Here is a 19,560-nt window from a genome sequence, read left to right on the forward strand (position 1 = left end):
AGGATGGTCTCCATCTCCTGACCTCATGATCCGTCCGCCTCAGCTTCCCAAAGTGCTGGGATTACAGGCATGAGCCACCGCGCCTGGCCTTTTTTTTTTTTTTTTTAAGATGGAGTCTCGCTTTGTTGCCCAGGCTGGAGTGCAGTGAACCACTGCGCCCATCCTCTGGGAGGCTTTTAAAATAGATTTCTTGGGTTTTCTATGTGGATGATCCTTTGACATCTGCAAACAGGGGCCATTTTTATTTTTTCCTTTCTGATCTGTGTGCCTGTTACTTATTTTTCTTACTATATTATATTGGCTAGAACTTTCAGCAGTATGTTGAATAAAAGTCATGATAATGGACTTCTTTGCCTTGTTCCTAATCTTAGAGGGAAAGCATCAGTTATTTGAGTTGCATGGTATTGAGGCTGGTTGCTACGTCTTGCAGCAGGGGCAGTTTAATAACCTCCCTGCAAATGACTGAAGCCACAATAGTGTGACAGCCACTTGCGTAAGATGTTTGTGAGAAAAGGGGAGAAAAAAAGCCTTGAGAGTAAGCGTACAAATAGCTCAGCTTATAGTTTCCACCACATGGACAGGATTGTTGCCAGAATCCTGTTGGCTTCATTTGAGATATTTTGAGGTTGTTGGCACCAGGCATTTTGTCATTTTGTATTGATACTGAGATAACTTTTTAAAAAGTAATCTGGAATTACATACCCTAAGTATCAACCATAGAAAACATTTTTTCTTCTTAAGGAATGGTCTCTACAGAAATGTTTTAGAACGTATTCTGAATTTTTTACAAACTCTTCCTTGAATGCCTGCTGATTGGATGCAGGTCATACAGGCAAATACACGCTGTTTCCGTAGTATTGAGTATATTGGACTAAATGTAGGCAAAAAGCTGCCTGAAATTTATACTGTAATTGGTCAGCTTTATATTATGGCAGCCTTCTTGGGGGAGGGACATTGATTTCTAGTGACTGCTACTGAGTTAAATACATTGTTAATAGCAGAATCTTTTGTGTGTAAAGAGCCTGCAACCCACTTCTACCTCTGCATATGTCTTAGTTGCTAACAGGAGAAACTTACTTCTTGTGCTTTGGAGGACTTGTCTGCCATCAAAGATCTAGGGATCTGATCAGTCTGTTGTCTGCTTTAGAGCCTTCCAAATTACATGGCTTAATAAAATGGTTGTTTTCTGTGCTCGGAATATTTCTGTTGAGATTCTTCATTTTTTAATTGAAAAATAAAAGTATTGTTTTGCCTTTGCTCTTATGATACAACTAATACATTTTTATTGGTAGGAACAGTAAAAGGTGCATAGGTAAAACAGTCATACATAATCCTTTCGGTTAACAGTGAATTAATATTCTGATGCCTAGCCCTTCTGAGCTGTTTTCAGTAGACATAAGTTTATACCGTATGTTCCGTTTTGTAACCTTTTTATTTCATCATGAACATCTTTGTGTATTATATAGTTGTCTGTAATATTTTTAACAGTTGTGCGCTGTTCCATTTTAAACAAATCATATTTTGGACATTTGGTCTTTTTTTAACCTTGTGATGGAACAGTAGGTCTTCAGTCTTTTACTATTACACATGATCATGCAATATGAATTCTTGTGGTTAAATATTTGTGTACATCTTTATGACTTTCTTTGGATTAATTCCTAGAAATGGAAGCTATCAGGAAACTGCAGGGCTATGGTGAGTTTTTCCATCCTGAGATGTGTTGCAAACATTGTACACTCTTATTTTCAATTAAGAGTTGGAGATGCTTGTAAAAGAAAAAAAAAAATTTTCATTTTGGCTTGACTCGGTTTCAGTCTTGTACAACATGGGGATGTGGGCCAGTTTGATCTGGAGAGATTCTTTACCTCCCTCTACTCAATAGTCGTGCCTCTGAGATGGCATAGCATCATAACTCCAGTGTTTTTACTTTAAGCATTTTGCATTGCTCTTCATTCTGTATTGTCTATGTCCAAGCTTGTAGAGCTCAAGATTGTAGCTTTAAGTTCTCACTTCTTTGGGGATTTTCTTTTCAGATCGTAAAGCTGAAAATTGAAATCATGAAAGTAGACAGGACTAAACTGAAGAAGACACCTACCGAGGCTGTAAGTATCCAAAAGTTTGCTTTGCTTATTTTTTCTTCATTAAAAAATAAAAAATATTTGTGAACAGTTCATCCATGCTCTTCAAATCTCATCACCCATACAAAAGGCAATAAAACAACAGCTTGTCTAGAAACAGTAAGATTTTCTTTTGGACTTCCCTGGGTTAAAAAAGTGGATAGCCAAGAGACCAGTGGAAAGTGAACACTGATCAGTTAGTTCTTTGTAGCTGTGTGTGCCTGAAGTCCGCTCTCAGGCTGCTGTGCAATTCCTTCCTATGCAGAAAGGAAGTGTGGTGTAATGGAAAGAGCAGATGTGGATTCAGATTTTTAATGTACTTCTGGGATCTTACAATTTTGTTTTTTAGAAAATGAAAGTGGTAACATCTTTCTTACTAGTTTTTTTTGTTAAGGCTAGTGTTTTAGCTGTCTTTATTAGTGATTCTTAATCACACAATTCAGCTTAACTTGTGTATTGGGTGGTCATATCAATTAACCCTTTGTCGACAGTAGAAATCCCGGCTTCAATCTAGTAATATTCCACCAGCTAGCTTGAACTGCTTTCTGAGGTTAAGGAAGTGGTATTGCATTGTGATAGTCCTGTTGACCCTGTGTGCTTAGTTCAAAGAGCACAAGCTTTGGAATTAGACCTAGGTTTGAATCTTACTAGACTTTTGTGGCTGAAAGGTTATTAACTTGCCTAGTTTCCACAGCTACAAAAAATTTTTTCCTTCTTGATGTGAGGCAATTGCTTAGCATAGTATCTGGCATGTAAGTTAGTTCATATTGTAAATACAAGCCACTTGGTTTTCAAAGAATGTAAAAGTACCTGGCAAGTATCACCAAAAGAGAACAATAACATTTTGCTGTATTTTTTCCAGTTTTTTTTTTTTTTTTTTTTTGAGGCAGGATTTTGCTCTGTCACGCAGGCTGGAGTGCAGTGGCGAGATCACAGCTCACTGCAGCCTTGACCTCCCAGCTCAAGCAATGCTCCCACCTCAGCTTCCTGAGTAGCTGGAACTATAGGTGCATGCCACCGTGCCTGGCTAATTTTTTATTTTTTGTAGAGACAGGATCTTGCCTTGTTGCCCAGGCTTCTTCCAGTCTTTTAAAAAATTATTACATGTGTACACACAATTATCCTGCCGTTTTCATTTAGCATTGTACTAAGAGTATGAGCAGCACTTTCTTCACATACCTTTGTCAGTATTACAGATTGTCTTTTAAATTTTTGTTAATTTCATAGGTGGGGAAGAAAGTATTTCACTGTTCTATATCAGTTATCTTCTTGTGCTGTTCATTTTGTATCCGACATTGGAATATCAGTGTTTCTCTTACTGAATGCCATATATAGTGAACGTACTCATTTTCATATCTGTTGGAAATATCTTCATTTGCTTTTGATTTTGTTTTTGATGTGTTTTGGCATCTAGAAGTTTTGACAACTGTACTTGAATGTCTTTTACTGAAGGACAAAAAGAAAACTTGCTTAAGAAACTGTAATTTAAAAATTTAAAGTGGAACCAGTGTAAGAATCTACTGCTACGAGAATAGAAGACCTAGAAAAATGATCCTGGTGTATATAAGAACTAGATATGTGATAATAGAGGGATTATAAATTGGAAGGAAGGGACAGTATTAGGAAACCGTGCTAGACTAATTATTTATCTTGTGGAGCATGGGTTACTATTATATTGTGATAAATTTTAGATAAACCAAAAGTCAAATGTTTTTAAAAGAAATAAGCTGTAGGAGAAGTAGAACATGAAGGTGAATGTTTCCTTTGTCTTAAGTGGGCATGGTCTTTCCAAGCATTAAAACAAAGGAAAAAACCATAATGGAAATGTTAAGTACTGTATCCAAAATTTAAAAGACATGACAGTAGCCATCCTAACAGGTGTGAAGTAGTATCTCATTGTGGTTTTGATTTGCATTCCCTTGATGATTTCCTTGATATGGAGCACCTTTTTATATACTTTTAAACTATTTATATGTAAATAGACATCTGGATAAGTATCTATTCAAGTCCCTGGCCCGTTTTAGAATTTGCGTTATTTGGGGTTTTTTGCTATTGAGTTGCAGGAGTTCCTTATATATTTTGGAAATTAATCCCTCGAAGACATTAGGCAAAGTGAAATAAGTCAGCCACAGAGGGGCAAATAGTGCGTGAATCCTCTTATATGAGGCGTCTAAAATAGTCAAAGATATAAAAGTAGGCAGTAGAATGATAGTTACCAGGAAGTGGTGGGGCGAGAGAAGGGGGAGTTGCTGCTCAGTGGATATAAAATCATACAAGGTAAGTAAGTTCCAGAGATCTGCTGTAGAACAACATAGTGCCTATAGTTAACAGTCAGGTATTGAGTATAGTCTGCCCTCCATGTGTGTGGGTTCCACATTTGCAGACTGAACCAACTGGATAGTAAATATTTGGGGGAAAAAACAATAAAAAAGAATAGTACAAAAGTAAAAATAGAAACTTAAAAGCAATGCAGTGTAACACTATTTACATTGAATTGAATTCAGTATTGTAATACTAGAGATGGTTTAAAGTATATAGGAGGATGTGTATAGGTTATATACAAATACTGTGCCATTTTATACAAAGGATGAGCATCATAGATTTTGGTATTCATGGGGGTCCTAGAACCAATCCCCAGCGAATACAGAGGGACTACTCAAAAATGTGTTATGAGGGTAGATCTCATATAAGTATTCTTACCACACACACGATCATGCATACACATAAGGACACAAGGAATCTTGGAGGTGATGGATATGTTTATTACCTGGATTGTGATGGCAACATGAGTGTATACATACATCCAAACTCACCCAGTTGTATACATGAATTACGTGCAGTTTTTGTATACCATTTACACCTTAATAAGCTCGGGCGGGGCGGGGGAGGGGGAAGACACATGACAAGCTAGGGAAAATATTTGTAACCCAGTGTAGTTAATGGTTTTCAGTATCTAAATCAGGAGAAGTGAATATCCCAATGACAAAATGGGCATAGGGCATTTAAGAAAAGAACAAACCCAGTAAATGTTCAGCAAGATTCAACTCTGTGGGTAATTGGAGAAATGCAAATTAAAAGAAAGTTTTTAACCTAGTGGATTGTAAGGGGTTGCTCTTGGAGTCTTATACTGATTTCTGGCTCTTGTTTCCTAGTTACTAGCAAGTTACTTAGCATAAACTCCCAGAAGTAGAATTTTTGTGTCACTGGTTATGGACATTTTTAAGACTTGAGTTGTCTATTTTCCTTGAGCAGCATACAAAATTGCCCCCATTTCCCATACTGTGGTCAATGCTAGGTACTGTTCTTACGAAAGGCTTTTATTGATCACTTTGTGTATCAGCAGCTGTGCAAAGGATTTTTTCCCCAGATTTGGTATCTATTGAAATAAATCACTGTAAACCCTGGCAATTGGTATTCAGCTGTCGAACTGGCAAATGCTTTCTTGTATCTTAACATTGTGCTTGCTGCTTTCTCCTGCAAAATGCAAGGAATCTTGATAGTCTGATAAAACAGAGACCATCATACTGGTACATTAAATTGATGCCATTATGCTAACTGGATCTTGTGAACAGAAAACACAAGCACACCTTAGATGCCTCAGACATATTTGTGCCAGAGAGTCAGAAACAAACCTTGTGGAAGCTTGAGGGCCTTTCACATTAGGAAAGTTTCTAGTGGCCACAGGGCCTGGGAAATACTGGGATATCCCTTCTAAAGTGAGAGGGAAGTTGCTGCACCTTGTACCACACACTGTGAAGAACGAGGAACAATGTGTGATGTGTTTGGATTTTGGAGCCAACATATTGGTTGGTCACATTTGGGCATACTATTTTGACCTATTTACTGCATAACCTCTAACACATTTAGTGGGGTACCACTAAAGTGTTAGTAAGGTTTGGATCTAGAAAAGACTCTGCAAAAGGTACAGGCTATGATACAAGTTTCCTATCACTTGGACATTATGACCTAGTAGACCCAGGTGACTGACTTAGGTGTCAGCTAAAGATGCCATGTGGTGCTTTTGGCAAGCCCCAATAGAATTACAAGTAAGACCCCTAGACTTTTGGCTGTGCTGTCCTCTGCCACCAGCTATTCTACATTCACAAAAGCAGCTTCAGGCTTGCTACTGGGCCTTGATGAAGACTGAATGCCTGGTTATGAGACATACTGAGTTATTATAGGATCCAAATGTTCATCATGACCTGGGTGTTATCTCACCTACACATCATAAAATTGGATTTGTATAGCTGCATTCCATTAGAAATAGAAGTAACACATTTGATGCTGGACCCAAGTAGGTCCAGCAGGCACAAGTGAACTGCATAAGCAGGTGGTTCAAATTTCCGTGTTATCTATTTCTGCTGCTTCACTGCCTCTCCCTCAACTTATACATCTTAGAAGAGAGGAGGAAAAAGTGCAGGCCTGGTTTGTGGAAGGATTTTGTGCCAAGGATTTTACATACATTTAATTACCATGAATATTTGAGGTAGATCTTAATAATGCTTAGAGGGAGAAAAGGTTTGGACTTAGCTTAAATAAACACCTGTTAGGTTCCGTGTTTTTTCAGATGCCGAAAATACATTTCTCCCAGTTTGAATCTCACGACAGCATTGCTGGATATATAGATACGTGTTAGTTTATTTTGCAGAAGAGGATGCTGAGATTCAAAGAGGTAGCTTACCAACTACCTGATTCCAAGACTCATACTCTTTTTAATAGTATGCTGTCTCTGAATATTAAGCTCCTGTTATGGGAGATAAGTATTTTATGTATGTGGCAGACATTTGAGTTTCATATTTGTGAGGTAGCTATTACGTCTGTTTTTCTGATAAGAGAGCTGTGGCTTAGAGGTTAGACTTGCTCATGATCAAATAGCTTAGTAAACATGAAGCTAAAAAATGAATCCAGACTTGTTTGGTACCAGACCTCTGGTCCATTCCCAGGATGCTGTACTGCCTTTATGGAGTTAAAGAATAGGTGTAGTAATCACTTCTCCCAGCTGCCATTCATTAACGGAAGTCTTCTCTCTCCCAGCCCCTATCCCTTTCCCTCCTTCCAGTTTCAGAAACTTGACTGTAAATACTTAATCCACTCCTTGTTACCTGACAAATAGGCCCATTCATCAGTAGAAGAGAGCAGAAATGTATGGAAATGGGAACCCCAAGAAAGAATGGAGTCCTAGTTTTAGGAAGTTCAGAAACTCTTTACCACCTTACAAGTGAAGGGTTTTATGTTACAGAAAAATAAAGCTAATGCTAATCTTCACCTTTAATTGTGAATTCACTAGGACTTTGCAGTCTCTGATTGAATATAACCTACCAGGCATTCTGGTTAACTTTCAGACCATGGTATAGATACCTTAATTTTTTTTTTTTAGATGTTTAATTTTTATTATTACTGTTTTTGTTGTCTGTAACTTTCCAAATAGTTTGTCTGCATCTACCTTTATCCAAGGTGTTTTTTTTTTTTGTTTTTTTGTTTTTTTGTTTTTTAAGGCCAGGTGGATTGTTGGGGAATAAAAACGTTTTCTCATGAGGTTTCCATTTTAATCCCAAGAGATTGTCTGGCACGTCTCGTTTTCTTAAGTAGTAAATCCTAGCAAAAGGAAAATTACTGTGTGAGCTTAAGGGTTCCTTTTCCGATTCTCCTTGTTTGCATCTCACTTATTCCAAAACATCTTTGTGAATACTTTTTTTTCTCAGCCTGCAGACTGCAGAGCCTTAATAGACAAACTCAAAGTTTGTAATGATGAGCAACTTCTCTTGGAACTGCAACAGATCAAAACATGGAACATTGGAAAGGTATGTGAAGCCATGCTCCCAAAAGACAGGACTCAGTATACTAATACATCATTTTGTATGCTCTGATATGGAATAAGAAACCATAGTGGGATAGCCTCATTCAGCAATTACTTAATAAGCATCTAGCATGTGCCGCATGCCTAACATAGCTTTAAACCAGTGGCAAGGAAAATTTTGCTGGCTGAGGATGAGGAATTGATTGCACAGGTGATGCTTAAGAATCTCAATCACAGAATTCCTGTAGTTTGACAATATAAGTTTGAGATAATTTCTGGATTTTTAGTTCAGAAGAACTTTTATTAGATAACTCTGAAAAATGAATTTTTCTGATAAAATGGATTCTGGCAAGGATGGTTATCTTATCTTCGTAGATCTTAGAATATAACCAGAGTTCTCCATCTAAAGACCTAGCTCTAGTGGTTTTATGGTGTCTAGTGGTGTTAGCACATATATCTAGATGGGTATGAAATGAACTCTAGCCTTTTTAGCTCAGAGTATGATCTTTCTCATATGGGCAAGGGTGGGACATGAACTTGTCTAGGTGTCATGCTCAGCAATCTCTTGTAACAAAGCTCAGTTAGAAAGCACCCATGTGGCGCTTCTACCTTATTCTTACATCTTCTTTTTCCTCCCCTCTCCAGTGCGAGTTGTATCACTGGGTGGACCTGTTGGACCGCTTCGATGGAATACTGGCAGATGCTGGACAGACAGTGGAGAATATGTCATGGATGCTCGTATGTGATAGGCCAGAAAGAGAGCAACTGAAAATGCTTCTCTTGGCTGTGTTGAACTTCACAGCCTTGCTCATTGAGTACAGCTTTTCCCGGCATCTGTACAGTTCCATAGAGGTAGGGGAGGTTAAAGCCTGTGTACTCTGTTCTTAAACTAGAATTGTGTACATCCAGAAATAAGGAAATTGCCATTTCTCTCTATTGCTTCTTTCCTTTTCATTATGGAGCTCTGGGTTTTTCATTGTCAAAGATAATAGTAGAATGTTTCTTGGATATAGATATTATCCTTCATAGGGTTGATGGGAAGATTCTGTACTATCACCTTTGTTTTGCCTTTTCAAGATTCAAGAAATGAGTGAGAAATGTTATATATATGTTAAAGTATTTAAGGAAATTTACGTGAATTGATTTTTGCCCTAGGTTGTTAGATCAGCCCCACATTACTTTTAAATTGCTAGAAATAGTTTGATTTTTTCATCACATTAATGTACTTCTCTAAGTTTTAGTGTGCTGCTTTAAAGTCTCTCTGTATTCTGCCACACCCATCCCAAGATACATATTCATAGCATCCTTTGTGTCCTTGAAGAGTAAGGTGGGTGCAGCAGTCAGTGAGCTTTTCAGTTGGTTAAATATCACTGTAATAAGAAATTATTTTCTTTTTATAGAAGCCCAACTTGAGACTTTCTGTCATCATTAGTTAGGTGCCCTGTTAATTTTAGGTGTGTTTTCCTGCGTCTTCAGTAGAGAAACAGAATCAGAACAAACAACTTAAAATGGCTTAGGAAAAGAAGTGGGATAACTGAACTAAAGGCCTAATATACAGAGCTTTAAGTGGGAGGTAAATAGGCAGTCTGTTGAAGATGAAATAGATATGCTGCCCATGGAAGTCCATGGCCTCCGGTATAATTGGCAACTGGAAATGCCTTGGTTCATTTCTAGCTATATTACATATTGATTTTAATTCTGACCAAGTGCTTCAATGTATTGGTGGATTTTAATTGTATTTAAAAGCCAAAGTAAGGCCAGGTCCAGTGGCTCATGTCTGTAATCCTAACACTTTGGGAGGCTGAGGCAGGAGGATCACTTGAGCCCAGGGTTTCAAGACCAGCCTGGGCAACATAGTGAGACTCTATCGCTACAAAAAATATAAGAGTTAGCTGGGCGTGGTGGTGCATGCCTGTAGTCCCAGCTACTCGGGAGACTTAGGTGAGAGGATCGCTTGAACCCAGGAGGTCAAGGCTGCAGGGAGCTATGATCATGCCTTTGCACTCCATCCTGGGCAACAGAGAGACCCTGTCTCCAAACAACAACAACAAAAAAAACCAAAGTAGTCACTCAGGTTCCTTATGAGTATATACTGTACTGTAACAGTTATATGTTACATAATTGCCACGAACTGTTGTGGATATCTTTAGCTTCTTTATGAAGGACCCTGTTTTAATTAATTTCAACTTTATGTTTGTTATAAAGGATACAGAAGAGAACATAAAATATCTTTCTTTCACAATACTTTTAGTCCAGTTAGAGACTTTATGTTCTTCTTGAGTGCCACATGTGTATTATATCACATTTGCCTCTTTTGTCTCTTTTCCTTCCTGTGGGAAAACCTGTGCAGTTTTGAACTACTGTTTACATTTTTTTACTTTTACTGCATTTTATAACTAACTGCCAGATTTTAAGCTCCTTGGGGGATAAGGTTGCATGTTGTAGATTATCAATACATATACACACACACACACACTGTTTTTTTTTTTTTTGAGACAGAGTCTCAGTCTGTCGCCCAGGCTGGAGTGCTGTGGCGCGATCTCAGCTCACTGCAAGCTCTGCCTCCCGGTTCATGCCATTCTCCTGCCCCAGCCTCCCGAGTACAAATACTTATATATTTTTTGTATTACGTTACTAAACTTTTTGATAGCTTTTTAAATGTTGACAGGTACATTTGTTTTGTTTTCAAGGCCAGTTGTGCCTGATACCTTGAGCTTTGCCCTTTTTTGTCCCTTTAGCATTTGACAACTTTATTGGCTTCCTCTGATATGCAAGTGGTGCTGGCAGTCCTTAATCTCCTATATGTATTTAGCAAAAGATCAAACTACATCACTCGTCTGGGATCTGACAAGAGGACCCCGCTGCTAACTCGGCTACAACATTTGGCAGAGGTGAGTCTTGGGTGAAGAGTGGATGGGTGCAAAAATTGGAGCATAAGGTTCCTTTCAACAGGTGTTTCTCAGAGTGTTAAAATATATTAGAATCCCTAAGTTAACTTCACTGGCCTAATTGAGTTAGAACTATTGGTGCCCTCTTTTAAAACCTAAGTATTCTCAGTTATTAAGTAATTTTGAAGGAATTCTTTAATCTCTGCTCACCAAACAAAATCTCTCTATTGAAAAGTGGCAATTTCTCTTCTGAAAGGAAAGTTCAAAATTATATTCAATTCTGTGTGAGAAGGAAGTATAATGCAATAATACGATCTAGATTTGAGTCCTGGCCCTGCGTACTAGCTCTCATACTGATTTCCTCTTCTGGGAATTTAACATATCTACTTCAGGGTTGATTTAGAATAAAATGAATTATGGAGTACTCAGTGCTGTGATCAGTAAGTAGTAGTGATTGTAATTGAAGCCAAAAGCTCTCATATAAAAGTTCAGCTCTACCAAACTATTGTCCTGTGTTCCCGGAGACAATTTCTTAATATATACTTAGGTTTGAGAGGTAACCCACTGTTGGAAAGCTTTCTTAGAAGAAAGGTGTTACGGCTGGCTTTTTAAAAGCGTATTTAATGATTACCTCAAAGTAATTCAAGTTATCAGGCTAATTTAGGTGCCATGATTACTTATAAATTCGTTTTGTATAATTATAAATATAACATGTATTTTGAAAATTCTAGGAAAATATAGACAAAATGTCAATCACCTATAATTCGTCCCTATGAGACTTCCCTTACAGTTGGAGCATTTTTTTCTTGCATTTGGAAATACATGTATACAGGCATGCAACCTGTTTTCTTAAGATACTGTAAACATTTCCTCCTCCTATTAAAAACCACAAGGGGTTTAACATTGGATTCCCAAGTCACAGTTAAAAGGAAAAAGGAACTATTACTCAATAGATGCTTCCAAAGCACTTGATAAAATTTATCACATTAACAAAAGCTTCATATAAACTTTAAGAAACTAGAGTTACCTACCAGAAGTCATAATGGGGGAGCTGAGGCATTTCCATTGAATTCATAAGTCACACAAAAATATCAGACATTAACTTCTGTCATTTACATTTGTAGTACAGATGCTAACCAACAGAAAAGAAAGAAGCGAAGAATACATATTAAAAAAGAAAATTTGGGCTGGGCATGATGGCTTCATGCCTGTTATTACTGGCACTTGGGGAGGCTGAGGCAGGCAAATCGCTTGAGCCCAGGAGTTTGAGACCAGCCTGGGCAACATGGCGAAATCCCATCTCTGCAAAAAGTACAAAAATCCGCCAGGTGTGGTGGCACACACCTGTGGTCCCAGTTACTTGGGAGGCTGAGGTAAGAGGATCACTTGAGCCTGGGAGGTGAAGCCTGCATTGAGCCAAGATCGTGCTACTGCATTCTAGCCTGGGCGACAGAGTGAGACTGAGACTCTGTCTCTAAAAAAGAAAAGAGAATATTTGTTACTATTTGCATGTAGGTGATGAGTCTCTTTGTTTCTTGGGAGATAATATTATTACAACTAGTAAAAGCACAGTGAGATAGCCAAGTAAGAGATCAATATACAGAAACAGATAGCTCCTCCGTGTATTAATAGTAACCAGTTAGAAAATGATTAGTGAGGCCGGGTGTGGTGGCTTATGCCTGTAATCCAAGCACTTTGTGAGGCCGAGGCAGAAGAGCGAATCACCTGAGGTCAGGAGTTTGAGACCAGCCCGGCCAACATGGTGAAACCCCGTCTCTACTAAACACATAGAAAAATTAGCTGGGCGTGGTGTTGGGCACTTGTAATCCCAGCTACTCAGGAGGGTGAGGCAGGAGAATCGCTTGAACCCGGGAGGCAGAAGTTGCAGTGAGCCTAGATCATGCCACTGCATTCCAGGCTATGTGACAAGAGTGAGACTCTATCTCAAAAAAAAAAGAAAATGATTGGTGAAAAGACCCCATTCACAGTATGAGCAAAGATTCTGTCTGTAAAATAAGTCATATTGCTAAAACTGTAAATGTAAGAGGAGTTAATGTAGAAGGTTGTGTAGTATAACAGTGGTGGGGAAAGAATTCTTAAAATCCCCATGGCATAAACCTAAAGTTAAAATTTTGAATATTATATTTAAAAATATACTTCCCGATAGAAAACACATAACTCCAGGCTACTCCTTAGGCCCTTACACTGGAATATAAATCAACACACTGCTTCCTTCAAGAAAAATGTCAGTTGTACTAACTAGTATAGTTACCAATGTAGTTAAATAACATTCTGGTACAACCTCATTTTGTTCTGGACCAATAACACTTGCAAACAATTGGTGTAATGGCAAGCAGCTGGTCTGCAGGCAAAATTAGGCAGCACTTCGTACAACAGAAGTTAACAGACCCATGGTAGATTGAAAATGCTTAACAATGTTTTAAAACTGGAAAGGGACTGCTAATGTAGAATATTCAAGGAACTCTTTCAGATCAACAAGGATGAGCAAAGGATATGGATAGGCAGTTTATAGAACAGGAAATTCATGTGAGTAGATGCCCAGACTCAGTAATTAGAGAAATAAAAATAAAACAAGATACAGCTTTGTAAGCATTTAATTTGCAGAAATTTCTTAGAAAACTATATAATGGTAAGTGCTGGCAGGTATGTGAAGCTATGGGAACCCTCATGCATTGTTGATAGGAGGGTAGACTAGTTCTCCTGGGTGTATATTTCAAAGATGAGATCACATCATTTCCATAAACGTGATCTCTGTCCGAATATTGCATCATCATTTGTGGTAGTGAGGAGTTGGAAGCAGCCTTGGTATCCATCATTAGTAGGTATTCAAATAAGTAAAATGTGGCACATGCACACTATGGAGTATGTAGCACTTAGAAGCAGTGGCCCAAATAATACAGCAACATCGATGGCTTCTAAACATAGTGGTTCGTGCATAAAAAAGTAAAAGCAACAATTTTCATTGCTCAGTACCATTTCTGAAACTTAAAAAGATGTACACAATGCAACATATAGTTTCAAGAAAGAAAAATTAACAGACATCAAAAGTTATACCTTTGATAGAAGGGAATCTGAATGGGCAATAATGGGACAGATACATGAACAAATACAGTAGTCTCCCCTTATCGAGATTTCGATTTCCATGGTTTCAGTTACTTGCAGTACAGTACAATAAGATATTGAGAGAGAAGCCACATTCACGTAACTTGTATTATAGTATATATTAAACTTTATCATCAGTATGTATATATAGGAAAAAAATATGTGTGTGGGGCGGTGTATTATATAGGGTTTGCCACTACTTGTAGTTTCGGGCATCCCCTAGGGGTCTTGGAATGTATCCCTATGGATAAGGGAAAATAAATCTTAATAGCAATATTTAAGATCTGTTTAGACCAACACTAAACCTTTACTTACAGATTTAAAGGATGGTCTAAATAGAGACCAGTAACATTTTTTAAGTGGGAATACTTAATATGGTAGAAGCCCTTTAATGAAATTAGGACCAATGATTGGTAGTTTAATTATTTTAAAAATCTTGTTAAAGCAGGAAATGTCTAAAAAGTGATTTATACATATGATTTTTTAAAAACAAAAATAATTCCCTTTCCCATCTTATGTGGGGCCAAAGACTTAGTAAGAAGCAGTCTGTTTTCTGACATAAACTACAACTATAATCTGTGATTACTTTATGGAGTTGCACTGATGTGAAGAAAAGGAACCTGCATACAGGATTCTAAATTTTTTAGAGTTTACTCCTGAATCTTTTCATAATTTGACACTTTTTATTTTAGCATCTTGTCTTTTAGATGAATATTTTGCAAAATATTCAACTTAGTTTTTGTGAAATAATTCCCTTCTCATTTAAATCAGTCAGTCAAATTGAGTGGAAGTCTTTTAATAGCATCAACTGAGACACAAATAAATGTCTGAGAAAACACTGATAATCAGGGTGAGTTGCTGTATCAGCTAAAATCATAAAGCTATAGTGATTTTATTATAAAGCCAAGTTTTTATCATAAGGCTTTTTATCATTAAGCCAGTTTTGTAATTGGCACAGGAATAGACAATACATCTGCAGAATGAAAGAGTATGCCTTATGTTGCTTATATCAGAACAGTGGGACAGTAGGCTGAGGGAAAAATGGGTTTAGAACTTTTCTTCACACTTGACATAAATCCTAGAAACATATTTAGAGGTAAATACAGGTGACTTTTAAGATCTTTGGTAAAGAAGAGTTTGCTAAGAAAGTTAACAGACCTAGAAGTCATTAAAAATACAGCTTTGATCATGTTAATTTGGTTATTTGTATAGGGCCACAGTAGCATCTGAATTCACATCTTACCACTCTACTTTTAGGCTGATAGAAACACACTAATATTTCATACTTTAATTAAATGTTCTGACAATTTAAGTAGAAGTTAAAATGTAAACTGTTTTTGGAATAAATGGCTCACATATGTAAAGTATGAGGGATTTGTTTCTTTGTGTTGTTTTTTTTTAGGTAATTCAGATCCAGTTGTTTTCTTCCTTTGGATGATGTTACCACAGAAAGGACTGCTTAAATGATTGCTTTTTTGTCCCTTTGCGTTTTTGACACTTCTTACCTTTGACAGGCTTGCTGCTTTTTGCTCTGAATTGATCTAAAGAGATTGTAGATTGAAGGTTAATTCTAGTCCTGGACAATTTGTAATCTTGACAGGTGCCTTACACTGCAGCCTTTGTTAATAGATTTGTGTGTTTGGTGCTTTGCAATAAAAGATTTTTACAGGTTTTTGAGGTTTAGAGATAATTAGGTATTTAGTAATGGTACCTCCAATACTAATACCCCTCATTAAAATTTAAAAATTTCATATTTCTCTAAAATGTAAAATTTCTCTAAAAACTTGACTTGTTCATGTGGACTTCTTTTATTTATGTATTTATTTTTTTGAGACAGTCTCACTCCATTACCCAGACTGGAGTGCAGTGGCACAATATCAGCTCACTGCATCCTCAGCCTCCTGGGCTTAATTGGTCCTCCCACGTCAGCCTCCTGAGTAGCTGAGACTACAGGCATGCACCACCATGCCCGGCTAATTTTTTATATTTTTTGTAGAGATGGGGTTTCACCGTGTTGCTCACGCCGGTCTCCAACACCTGAGCTCAGGTGATCCTCTCGCCTTGGCCTCCCAAAGTGCTGGGATTACAGGCGTGAGCCACTGTGCCTGGCCTTGTGGGCTTCTTTAACAATGCTCATAGAAATCTTGGTTCATGTCTCTTCAGTCTTTTCAGGCAACTTCCTTTGCAACAAACACATTCACTTGCATGTGTTTAAGAACCTGGATTGGACGTGAAACCTACTTTTGCCAACAAATCACATTAACCTGTTTCTGTGTCTGTGAATTGGGGTTACAATATCTACCTCATAGTTCTTTTAGGATCAGAGTAAAGGAAGTCATAAATAAAACCTTATAGGGTTAATGCCATCATGTTGGAAGTACTTAATAAACAGGAGCTGTCATTTATAGATGGATGTCAACCAGAGAAACTACATGCCATTCTTTTGTATTTGCTTTCTTTTAAAATGTTACACACACATTATTTTATAAGTGCATGCATATTGTCACATGATTATTTTCAGAACAGCCTTTTCCTTCTTGGTTTACCTCCCCGTAACCTCAAGCGTTTTCTCTATATATTATCTTCATATTATATTGAACTGTTGAGGGTGTTTTTGTCCTTTAGTTACAAATGCAGGATACCTTGCATCCTTGTTTTCTTATTTCGGACCTTGTTAAAAAATCACTTTAAAGTCACCTGTATAGCTATAGGGTTCTTTTGATGGCTGCATAGTAGTCCACGCTTTGGATGTACCATATTTTACTCAACTTCCCTATTGATGCATGCTCATATTGTTATGAATGATGCAATAAGCAATCTTATATATTAAGCAATCTTATATATGCACTTAGTTACTGATACATTTAATATATTATAAGGGATGATATGGAGATCATATGATAGAGTCCCAGAAATCTCAATGTGTATTTTTTGGCACTTCACTGATCAGTAGTGATTTTGAGCATCTTTATGCTTGGCCATTAGGATTTGTTCTTGTGAAAGGTTTTATTTATATCTTTTGTCCATTTTTCCATTTGGTTACTTTTTCCTGCTCTAAAAAACCATATTGGAGATATTAGTCCTTTGTCATCTTAAAAGTATTTTTTCCCCTAAATCTTCATGTGTATTGTCTTCGTTTATTGTATTTTTGTATATGGTGTTTTAAAAAATGGTTCAGTCAGTGCGTTTATATAAAAGATTGAGGCCGGGCGCGGTGGCTCAAGCCTGTAATCCCAGCACTTTGGGAGGCCGAGGCGGGCAGATCACGAGGTCAGGAGATCGAGACCATCCTGGCTAACACGGTGAAACCCCGTCTCTACCAAAAAAAATACAAAAAAAACTAGCCGGGCGAGGTGGCGGGTGCCTGTAGTCCCAGCTACTCCGGAGGCTGAGGCAGGAGAATGGCGTAAACCCGGGAGGCGGAGCTTGCAGTGAGCTGAGATCTGGCCACTGCACTCCAGCCTGGGTGGCAGAGCGAGACTCCGTCTCAAAAAAAATAAAAATAAAAATAAAAGATTGAATATCGTGTTTTGGTCTTTATGAAAAGTGACTTTGGATGTGGTGTCTTTCCTCATAGTAGTTTTTTAATGACTAAGTCAACCCAGTGATGTGGGCTAATTGTGAATGTGAACAGTGATTAGTTAACTACAGATTTAGGGAAAATTCTCCAGAAAGGCTTGTTGAACCAGTTGAAAGCCAGTTGGCTGGCTTTCGTGAAGGTATGGTATACTCTAGGTCTAGTAAACTTCAGCATGCATCAGAATCAGTTTATTAAAAAATATATTAGTCTTCCTCACCTCCATCCCACCTAACTCCTGAGTTTCTGATTCATTAGGCCTGGAGTGGGCCTCAGAATTTGCATTGCTAAAAAGTTCCCAGGTAATACTGATACTAACCTGCTGGTCCAGGGAGAACCACTGGCCTAGTCTATTCTGTTGAGTAAAGTTACAAACTTTTACCAAGTTCTTATAATTCCATCTTAGAAAGCGTCAAGCCTTTTTCCTGATGTCTGAATATTTAGCAAATCCTGTCTAGTGTGAGGTAGTGTTGTATATGCCCCTGTGGCATAATGAATATAGTTATTTATGGGATATCTACTTAAGTGCTAGGATGTTACAGTAACACTGCCAGGTAGGTGAATACCATGAGGCTCAGAAGTTACTTATTTTTGGACAAAGTCCCTGGGCTCCTTGCTCCTGCTAAAATGTGAAGAATAATATCTCCTCTGTCTGTCTTAGGCATTTGGGGAATCTATGAGCACGGTCATGTTCGTTTTTTTAAATAAAAACAAGCTTACTTAGTACTTGAGAAAGCAAGAGAAATAGATAATAATAAGAATAATAAGGACAAGAACTAGTGTTATTTTTTTTTGTCTTTTTTTTTTTTTTTTTTTTTTTCCTTTTTGTGGAGAACGGGGTCTCGCTGTATTACCCAGGCAGGTCTCGAACTCCTGGCTCAAGCTATCCTCCCGCCTCTGCCTCCCTGAGAGCTGGGATTACAGGCGTGAGCCACCGCGCCCGGCTTTTTCGCTTATTTTTTTTTTTTTGTCTTTTTTTTTTTTAGAACTAGTGTTATTCTGAATAGTACTGACTAATAAGTACCCTAGAATCTTAACATTTAATATTGATTTTGTTGGAAGCAAAACAAACTTGTCTTCCTGATAAAAATATGTGCTTGGTGTTTTAACTTTGGAAATGTGTACAACAAAATTTATCATAATTGTGTATCTACTCATTTTGGTATATTTTCTTAGTCTTTATCTTATGAATATTTCTTTACAAGAAACATTTCTTTATATTTCATATAATGGTACTAGCTCATAAATGTAACAACACCACAGACTTTCATGAGTCACGTTTGAGTTGGCAGAGTATTTTAAGGATCTCAGCTTACCAAAACTCTCTAATTAAAGGTGCTTGTTTTTTATCAGGTTGCAAAAGTTGGCAAGAAAGATTTTGTGGTGACACTAATAAAAGTAGTCAGACAATTAGTTGGAATAACAGAAGAAACAAAAGGAATATAATTGTGTGGATACACAGCCTTTCAAGCTTATTCTGCCTTGCAGATTCAGACTTTCGGTTTGACTTAACTGTCTGTTCTGTGTAGCATCAAGCCTTTATACCCTCATCCTTACTTTATGGTTTTCAGCAAGTTACATGTGTCTTAGTCTTCACCAGCTGTCCTGGGAAGAGCCAAGAAAATATTGAAAATGTAATGAAGTACTTATTAGGTATTAAACCATTTTATAAAGCTATAGTAATTTAAATAGTGTGATAATTAAGGGTGGAATTGACCAATCAATAGGTTCCAGAAGCAGATCCAATGTGTAGGAATCGAATTTATGGTTAAGATGGCATTTCAGATTAGCAGAAAAAGAATGGATTATTCAAATAAGATGGTGTTGTAAAAACTGGCTCACTCTTTGGGAGGCAATTAAGCTAGATTCTACTTCATCACAGTAAAATTAAGAAAAAGCTAAAATGTTAAAAACATGAAGTTATACAAGCATTAAAAGAAAGTATAACTGCATGGTTGTATGCTACTTGATGTGGCAAGATATTTTCAGGAATGAGACTCATGCCATGAAAGAAGAAATTGATTCCATTACAGTATGATTTTTACCTTCTGTATGTGA

General features: G+C 37.4%; 1 protein-coding gene across 1 annotated transcript in view; it reads left to right on the forward strand.

The window, feature by feature from the left end:
• Positions 1–1,672: 1,672 nt before the first annotated feature.
• HUWE1 (HECT, UBA and WWE domain containing E3 ubiquitin protein ligase 1) overlaps positions 1,673–19,560 on the forward strand; it is a 109,287-nt gene continuing 91,399 nt past the window's right edge. The window contains 5 exon segments of the mRNA XM_033201619.1: positions 1,673–1,695; positions 2,034–2,102; positions 7,820–7,918; positions 8,560–8,766; positions 10,653–10,805. Of these exon segments, the coding sequence (XP_033057510.1) occupies positions 1,693–1,695; positions 2,034–2,102; positions 7,820–7,918; positions 8,560–8,766; positions 10,653–10,805 (531 nt within the window). The 5' untranslated portion in view covers positions 1,673–1,692.

Source organism: Trachypithecus francoisi, unplaced genomic scaffold, assembly GCF_009764315.1.
Source record: "Trachypithecus francoisi isolate TF-2019V2 unplaced genomic scaffold, Tfra_2.0 Lachesis_group6, whole genome shotgun sequence".
NCBI lineage: Eukaryota > Metazoa > Chordata > Mammalia > Primates > Cercopithecidae > Trachypithecus > Trachypithecus francoisi.